The 8,758-nt window shown below is 43.4% G+C and overlaps 4 protein-coding genes across 4 annotated transcripts; all 4 read left to right on the forward strand.

Annotated features, from left to right (window-relative positions):
- Positions 1 to 377: 377 nt before the first annotated feature.
- Positions 378 to 1,763, forward strand: PCYB_122790 (merozoite surface protein 7; the record flags this gene model as incomplete). The annotated part of the gene is made up of 2 exons (XM_004223611.1): positions 378 to 1,104; positions 1,144 to 1,763. 2 exons carry the CDS (start codon positions 378 to 380, stop codon positions 1,761 to 1,763), a joined length of 1,347 nt encoding a protein of 448 aa, XP_004223659.1.
- A 980-nt stretch (positions 1,764 to 2,743) lies between these two features.
- PCYB_122800 (merozoite surface protein 7) lies at positions 2,744 to 4,343 on the forward strand (the record flags this gene model as incomplete). Its single annotated transcript, XM_004223612.1, has 2 exons — positions 2,744 to 4,174; positions 4,314 to 4,343. 2 exons carry the CDS (start codon positions 2,744 to 2,746, stop codon positions 4,341 to 4,343), a joined length of 1,461 nt encoding a protein of 486 aa, XP_004223660.1.
- An 868-nt stretch (positions 4,344 to 5,211) lies between these two features.
- Positions 5,212 to 6,369, forward strand: PCYB_122810 (merozoite surface protein 7; the record flags this gene model as incomplete). The annotated part of the gene is made up of 1 exon (XM_004223613.1): positions 5,212 to 6,369. The coding sequence occupies one exon, from the start codon at positions 5,212 to 5,214 to the stop codon at positions 6,367 to 6,369; it is 1,158 nt and encodes a 385-aa protein (XP_004223661.1).
- Positions 6,370 to 7,320: 951 nt separating this feature from the next.
- Positions 7,321 to 7,887, forward strand: PCYB_122820 (merozoite surface protein 7; the record flags this gene model as incomplete). The annotated part of the gene is made up of 1 exon (XM_004223614.1): positions 7,321 to 7,887. The coding sequence occupies one exon, from the start codon at positions 7,321 to 7,323 to the stop codon at positions 7,885 to 7,887; it is 567 nt and encodes a 188-aa protein (XP_004223662.1).
- Between the last annotated feature and the right edge of the window lie 871 nt (positions 7,888 to 8,758).

Genomic DNA, 8,758 nt, shown 5'->3' on the forward strand with positions numbered 1-8,758 from the left:
ACGACACAACGTTTTTTTTTTTTTTCAGATACGTTGGTGTTGGCAGCTTCATTTGGCAGCTCTGTTTTGCTGAAATTATTTTTTCGCGCATAAGTTGGTCGGCAACAGGCAATGCTTCCTCTTTGCGCGGTGAAACGATAGGCGACTGGGAAAAACGCACAACTGATTTGAATATACATGTGCACACCTGGATGGTGAAAAAAAAAAATTTGGACATTTTTCTCTTTCCCGTTGGTGTATACACATTGTGTGGACATACCTGCTTTGTTCCTGTTCCCCTGTTGTGATTTTTTTTCACCTTTTTTTCTTAACCTTACAACGATTTAGTTAAAGGAAAAACACCACACTCTCCACACGTGAACTTCCCCTTCAACAAGATGAACAGAAGGGTTAATTTATTTTCCTCCTCCTTTATCTGCCTTTTCTTGCTGGCACAACATCCAACATGGGGTGCAGACGCTCCAGATGGGGTCCCCAAACTTTTTAATGACGAGCATAATGTGCCAAACTCGTTGAAGAAAAAATTGCAAAATTTAAATGAAGTTGTGACAGATGACGTGTCGGAAAATTCTCATGAAGAGGATGAATTGGAAAAACACGAAGAAGAGAATGTAGAAGTGGAGGAGGAAAAGGAGGAGGAGCAGGAAGAGGAGCAGGAGGAGGAGCAGGAAGAGGAGCAGGAGGTGGAGCAGGAGGTGGAGCAGGAGGAGGAGCAGGAAGAGGAGCAGGGGGAGGAGCATGGCCACACTTTGGAACACACGTTAGAGGATCCCGGGGAGGGAAACGAAGGAAACGAAAATGGCCCTCAGGAAGACAACCATCTAAAGAAGGACGCGGACTTCATGGGACAATGGAGTAAAGTCATAGCAAATGCCGAGAATGTTTCAGGTGACCAGGATGATGACGATTCCGAAGATGATACGGAGGGGGAGTCGAAAGCAGACGCACCTTCTACATCAGCTGTGGAAGGAAACAATGCGCAGGTTTTGTCATCAGAGCAATCTACACCACGGTCAAATCCAAGTGACTCATCAGTACAAACAGAACAACAACGTGTCCAAGCATCCACAGATAGCCCAACAGATCAAAGTGCTCAGGGAACCGGTCAGCAAGCAGTTGTTGAGTCACCGGGACCTTCAGAAGCTCTGGCATCGGGTTCAGAAAATTCAAGAGAAAGTGAACCTCCAGCTGAAAGATCAGACGCGAACCTTCCAGAACAACAGGCACAAAATGAAGAAGTAAGAAATGGACAACAAAGCGGCGCATCTGCAGATGCTGGAGCTCAGCGACCGGAAGGCCCATCCGCAAGAGTAGCAGTCCAGACCACAACAACAGGAGAACGCACCTCTAACTCAAACGATGTCAAAATTAAGTACATGGATAAGCTGTATGATGATATTCTAAGTACCTCTGGCAATACCAACGAGATCCACATACCACTTTATCACAGCAAATACAACACGATAAGGAAGGATTACGAGCTTAGCATGAAACCTGTAGAATACCAAATTGTGAAGAATTTATTTAACGTCGGATTTAAGAAAGAAGGAGAATCTTCAGCTGCTAATTCCCTGACGGAAGTTTTTAAAAAAGTCTTAGTAGATGAAAAATTTCAAGACGAATTTAACAACTTTGTGCACGGGCTGTATGGATTTGCTAAGAGACACAACTACTTAGGTAAGGAACGGCTTGAGAACACAACAAGCGACTCCGATCTGCTAAAGAACGCCTTCAGCTTGATGAACACTCTTGAGGTGAATTGATTGACTAGCACTACCTCAGGATTAATTCTAATACAAACATGGTACATTTTTAAAAAACGGAAAAATTCATTTTTGCAAATCAGTTTAGTTAAGTGTTTGTATTGTTTTGTAAATATCATTCGAACTTCACCAACTTGAGCGTTTTCAAACAAAAAAAAAAAAAGAATTGCTTGCCGTTCGACTTGTCTATTTTTTATTTTTTCATAAAGGTTCAATATCGCAATGCATTCTTGTTATCTTTTTGGAGTGGGCAAAATAGGTTCATTTTTTTGAGGGGGGAGACATTTTCCGTTGCGCTAATAATTTGGGGCATCGCCCTGAGTGTCGCGGTCGAAAGTGCCGTCCTTTGGCCCTCGTACTTCCTTCGCATGACTGGTTTGCAATTTTAAAGTTTCGCGATTGCAAACTTGTTGCTTCCATTTTTGCGAATTTTTTTTTTTAAATTCCCTCGTGTTGAGACACCAAACTGGCATGCCGCTGACCAGGCCATAACCTCTGCTGACCAGGGCATAACCCCTGCTGACCACTCTGCAATATCGTTCACCCGTTTTGCGAAAAAAATTGCGGACGAAATTCATCTTTGGAATAGTCAGTTAACATAGACCCGTTTTGTCAGGAGGGATGAAAAAAAACGGTGTCCACAAAGACATAACGCAATTTTATTTTACCGTTATTATGAACATCCCTTTTGCGTCCTTTTTTTTTTACACTAAGGCTGATTTTTACAAATTGAGGTTTTTTTATTTGGAAAGCGCGGTGAAACAGGTCCACCTATAGGTGTGTCCCTCGCTGAAATTATTTTACTTGATCATTCATTTATTTATTTTATTTTATTTATTTTTTTTTTTAACCCGTTAACTAGACAGCGCATCAGTTGATGAAGTGCGTCCAGGCATTTTATCCAAAGGAATATCATCACACAGTTTTAACACTCCCCCTTCCGCTTACATCACAAGTAGCGCATTTATCACTTCCCCAAAATGGGTGAAAACAAAATTGCACTCTTCCTCTCCACCGTGATACTCCTCCTTCTCTGCTGCTGCGTATGGTGTGAAAAATCTGGAGTGGAAAATAAAAAAAAATTGGAGGAAGATGTCATAAGCATACTGAGGAGGAAACTCGAGAGTTTGCAAAAACGTAGCTTAATAAATTCGGATGGAAATTTAAAGAAAGAAATTGAATTGGTGAAGATGCAAATTCAAGACTTGCAGAAATATGAAAAGGGGGGTGTTGGAAAAAAGGTGGACTCCACTTTGGGGGAGGAATCGGGAGTCCAGTCTGTAAAGGGACAACCTTTGAGTTTGGAAGAGGCAGGAGACACACAAGATGAAGATCGTATGCATGATTCATATCGATTGGATGGCTTAGAAGCTGTAGAAGACTATGAGGAGGAGATCCTTGGGCAAGCGGAGCCAGTGGAGGCGGCTAAGGTAGTTGAAGAAGCGGGGGATGCGGAAGAGGAGGAGCTCGCTGATGGCGAGGTGGATAACAGCTTAGCAGACGCGGTCCCTGACTCCGTAGAAAGAACCGAAGAAGGTGTAATGGATGAATTCGAAGAGGCAGAAGAAGACGAAGGGGCAGAAGAAGACGAAGGTGCAGATTTGGATGAAGCTAACTTAGAAAGTTCCACTTCGGCAAGCAGTGAGCTAGTAGGGGGATCCGCAGTGGGAGGAAGCACAGAGGAGGAGGAGGAGAAAGAGAAGGAAAAAGAAGAAGAACAGGGAGAAGAAGACCTGCAGGGGATCTTCCAGTTAGAGGAAGAACAGGGAGAAGAAGACCTGCAGGGGATCTTCCAGTTAGAGGAAGAACAAGGTGAAGAAGACCTGCAGGGGAGCTTCGAGTTAGAGGAAGAACAGGGAGAAGAAGACCTGCAGGGGATCTTCCAGTTAGAGGAAGAACAGGGAGAAGAAGACCTGCAGGGGAGCTTCGAGTTAGAGGAAGAAGCTAAGCAGGGAGAACAACTTCGCCAAGAGACATCATCAGACGGAGACGAAGCCATAGAACCTCCCCTGAGTGGACTCAAACCGAATACGGAATACCTGAACGAACTGCAGAACGACGTAGACTTAACTGAAGACAGTGCCAAGCAGATAAACCTTCCCCAAATTGACGACAAAGGTAAGGAAGATGAACACGAATATAAATTTGAGACTCAGAATGGGGACTTCTCCGTGGGGACAAATAATTTCGGAGGCTGCTTCCAGGGGGGTAATTCAAATGGCGCCTGTCCACTAGATATTTTTAAAAAGGTGCTAGAAGAAGAAAATTTCTTTCAAGAGTTTGCTAGCTTTATCGATAACCTGTATGGATGCTCGAAGAAGGACACCCCCTGTGGAAGAGACCAAATGGGGAATGAGAACCTCTACATGGATCTCTTCACAAACGCGCTAAGTTTCCTCAACACGATTGAAGTGAGTTAAGCGGGTAGATGATTCTTTCCGCTAATCTTCTACCACCAGTATTGTACATTATTTTAATTTCTCCATATTTTTTTAATCATGGGTGGATGGACAGCCCTCACACGCCTTCACAGCTCTCTCTCATTTAAAGGCGTACTTTGTTTTTAATGTCATTTCATAGTAACGCTGGTAATACATGAGCATATATGACGGGCGATTGGACATGTGCAAATAAGTAACTGTGAAAGGAAGACTTTTTTTTTTTTTTTTTTTAAAACGGTTGATCAGTGAGACGGTAAAGTTGTTCACATTTCGCGGGAGGCACCCTTTCCACATGGTTACTTTGTGAGTTATGTCATGTCAATTTTTCTCGATTTGTTTTGCTTCCTACCTTTTGGCCTTCCCCTTCGAAGGAACCGATTTTGGGAAGACGACCGCGTCTGCCTATTCGCTCGTTCGTCACGTTTCCATTTGGTTCAACATATTGATGAAAAATTGGAAAAAAAAGGCGAAAAAAAGGCGAAAAAAGGGCGAAAAAAAGGCGAAAAAAAGTTTGAAAAGGAGCCGCAATAATCACACACCGTGGTACATGCAATTTGTGAAAATGTCTATTTTCCCTTATAGCAAAATTGCAAGAAGTACACGGAGAAAAAATCAGGGGGTGGGGGGGACACCCCCCCCTTGGCAGTTGCTTAAGTTGTGTTTTTGCGAAATGTGGAAAAAAAAAAACACTGCCTCCCCACAACGCAATACAATTGCACTTTTGCATTTGCTGAATTTACCACGCGTTTGTCTTTCCCTATTTTTTTTTTTTTTACCTACTGAATCGATCGGCGAGCGGAAAAAAAAAAAAACGCACACAACGGGTATAAATATGCACGCGCATGTGGTGATGTAGTAAACGCGAGTAAAATTTTTTTTTCGTTTTTCCAAATCACCCTTCACCACGCACATATTAAATAGTAAAAATCACTACACAGCGTCTGTGTATGTACATACATTTTTTAATTCACCCCACGTTATTTTATTTCTTCACAATTTTTACAAAAATGAGAAGAATCATTGGGCCGATCTGTTGTCTTTTGCTGTTTCTGTTCTGCTGCGCGTCGTCGGAAAAGTTGGGCACCCATAAGAAGAAAAAATTGGAGCAGGAAGCGATGCATGCGTTGATGAAGAAGCTGGAAAATCTGTATAGACTCAGCGCGACGAATAACAGCGAAGTTTTGAACAAAGAAATTGAGTCGTTGAAAAAACAGATTGACCAGTTGCACCAACATGGTGGAGTAATCGAAGGGGAAAATCTAGGCCATCTTCTAGAAAGCGAAGCAGCCAACGAGTCAACCAAGAAGACCATTTTCGGCATGGACGAAGATGACCTGGATAACTACGATGTGGACTTTACAGGACAGGGCAAAGGAAAAATTAAGGGGCAAGCAGATACAGGCCAGGGCGCTCAGGAAACTACTGGCAACTTGGCGGCGCAAGCCGGGGGTGAAGCATCTGATAGGGGTGGCCAACAACAGCAACCAGCAAGACCCAGCGGGTCAGATAGTCCAGGGGGCGTAGTAGAAGGAGGTTTGGTAAATGTCAATACACTTCAAAATGTACCAGTTCATGTGCAATCCTCAAGAAATGGGCCACAAACTACGGATCCCCAGCCAGGGCCAGTAGCAAATCCATCAGAAGGGCAACGTGCAAATGAAACCTCACAAGGAGTCGAAGGCGAACCAACGGTAGGACCAGCTGTAATTCCGCAACCAACATCGACAGTGACTACACCAGAACGCACCTCTAACTCAAACGATGTCAAAATTAAGTACATGGATAAGCTGTATGATGATATTCTAAGTACCTCTGGCAAAACCAACGAGATCCACATACCACTTTATCACAGCAAATACAACACGATACGGAAGGATTACGAACTTAGCATGAAACCTGTAGAATACCAAATTGTGAAGAATTTATTTAATGTCGGATTTAAGAAAGAAGGGGAATCTTCAGCTGCTAATTCCCTGACGGAAGTTTTTAAAAAAGTCTTAGTAGATGAAAAATTTCAAGACGAATTTAACAACTTTGTGCACGGGCTGTATGGATTTGCTAAGAGACACAACTATTTAGGTAATAAACGACTTGAGAACACGACAGTCGACTCCGATCTGCTAAAGAACGCCTTCAGCTTGATGAACACTCTTGAGGTGGCGTAAGGGGTGTTGAGGAGGGATGCCGGTAACTCCCCCTTCCCCGTGTGCCCAACATTAAAGATGAAATTAAGTGACCATTAGGGGAGGGGGGCACTTCTTATGGTGCAGTTTTTTACACCATGTGGTATTAGCCTTCGTTTGGTATATTTTCCCTGATCAGCTATTTCACAAAATGGGAACGTTGGAGGAGGGCAATTTTAGCCTTTGCCATTTTTCCTGCTTTGAGAAAAAGGGGGCTTCACCGTTATAATTTTTAATTTAAATTTCCAAGTTGGCAGTTCTGCGCGCATACGAATATGCACAAAAGGTACATACGTAGATGCATACATACGTTCATGCATGCATACGTTCATGCATACATACGTACATGCGTGTGTGTATTTTTTTTTTTCTCGATATCTGGGCGAAAGGGCGAAGTGCACCGCCTAACTTAACAGCTCTCTCTGATGTGCTTTAAAAAAGAATCTTTCTTTGGATGTAGCCCCATTTTGAAATCCCCTCCTTCCCAAAGCGGCTAACATAATTTACCAGAACGTTAGTTTCACTTCACCTTATGAATTACATGTTAACAAACAGGGAAAGGACAAAATTTCACATGTGTTCGTTCACTGAAGGTTAAATCAAATTAGGCATTCGAAAGCAGAGAACGGTGGTGCGGTTCTCGACCTCTGGTCAAAAATATTTCGTTCTGTGCTCAGGTTGGCTGTGCTCACAAAATTAGTTTCGATTCTTTGGGGGAATTTAAACAATTCGCATCTTTTTTGCTTCGGAAAGGGATATACACATGCATGCTCATATGTGCTCAAATGAATATAAAATAATGAGATCTTTTTTTCTTTTTTCTTTTTTTTTTTTTTTCATTAATTGTACACATTTTAGTTGGAGAAATTACCATAGTTATCGCTTGTTCTTTCCATAGTTGCCACTTCACATCTAACAGATTAATCGTTCAAAATGAGGAAAAATATCTTCCTGGTGTGCTCCATTTTGGTATTCCTCTCCCTCCAATATGTGTTAGCTGAAAAGTTAGGCTTTAAAAAAAAACGCAAAAAAATAGAGGGTAATGTTTTAACCTTGATGAAAAGAAGACTAGCAATTCTGCAAAAATTGAACTCATCCGACAAGAGTGAAGTTTTTGCCAAAGAAATTGAGTCGATAAAGGAACGCATTAACATGTTGAAGCAACGTGGTTGGGAAAACCCGGAGGAAAGCTTCTGCGAAACTTTAGAAGAGGTGCCAAACTGCGAGGTGGGAGAATATGCAGACATGGTCAAGGAGGACCAAGGGAATTTAACCGACAGCGAAGCGGAGTTCCTCGTACAGGAGGAAATAAAACATGAGGGAAGCGTGGGCGGTGAGGAGGTCCCCGGAGATGTTAAAAGTGGTGAAGTGGTGGGTAAGGCGGCGAGTAAAGCGGGGGGTACAGCGGGGGGTACGGCGGGGAGTAAAAAGGTAGGTAAGGCGGGGAATAAACAGGTGCGTAAGGCGGTGAGTAAAGAGGCGAGTAAAGTGGCGGGTTAGGCGGCTGGTCAATCGGGATCACTTCCTTCCGTGGGCAACTCCGGAATGGAAGATGGCGGGAACAACGCTCGAAGCGCTCCTCCTAAGGAGGGACTATAGTAAGATGTAGTAGAGAAGGGGTACGTAGACACGCACACACATGAAATAGCGCGCTCTGGGGAGGGAGCAGCCTCTGATGAGGCAGCGGGAGGTCAGCAAGGAAGAGGCGCACCACCGGAAGTGTCACAAAATCCATCATTTGAAGTATCGCAAAAGCCAACACCTGGAGTAGCACCGCCTGCAGTAGCACCGCCTACAGTAGCACCGCCTACAGTAGCACCGCCTGCAGTAGCACCACTTGCCGAAACCGCGGTCGGTCGTGGCCCTTCTCCCGAAGAAGGCCCCTAATGGGAGAAAAGCCAAAGTGATATATTTGGACGAGCTGTACGCTAATGTGCTGGAGGACACAAACAAAAAAGGCGAAATTCATGTGCCCACGTACCAAAGCAAATACAAGACCATGAGGAACAAGTATGAGTTTAGCATCATCTCTGTGGAGTACCAAATTGTGAAAAATCTTTTCCACATTAATATTGAGGATAATTCGAGGGGTATACTTACGTGGTGAAAGTTTTTAAGAGAGTCCTGACTGAGGAAGAAGTTCAACACGAGTTTGACAATCTCGAGCGTGGGTTGTGTGGTGGATATGCCAAGCGACATAACTATTTGGGAGGAGAGCGGATGAAGGGGGCGGACCGCCACAGCGATCTGTTAAAAAACGCCATAAGTTTGCTGAACACGACTGCAGTGGAATGAGGAATGGAAAGCACAGCATAACTATGAACCCCTTTAAAAAAAAAAAAAAAATATATATATACATATATATATATAT

Source organism: Plasmodium cynomolgi, chromosome 12 (genome assembly GCF_000321355.1).
Source record: "Plasmodium cynomolgi strain B DNA, chromosome 12, whole genome shotgun sequence".
Classification (NCBI taxonomy): domain Eukaryota; phylum Apicomplexa; class Aconoidasida; order Haemosporida; family Plasmodiidae; genus Plasmodium; species Plasmodium cynomolgi.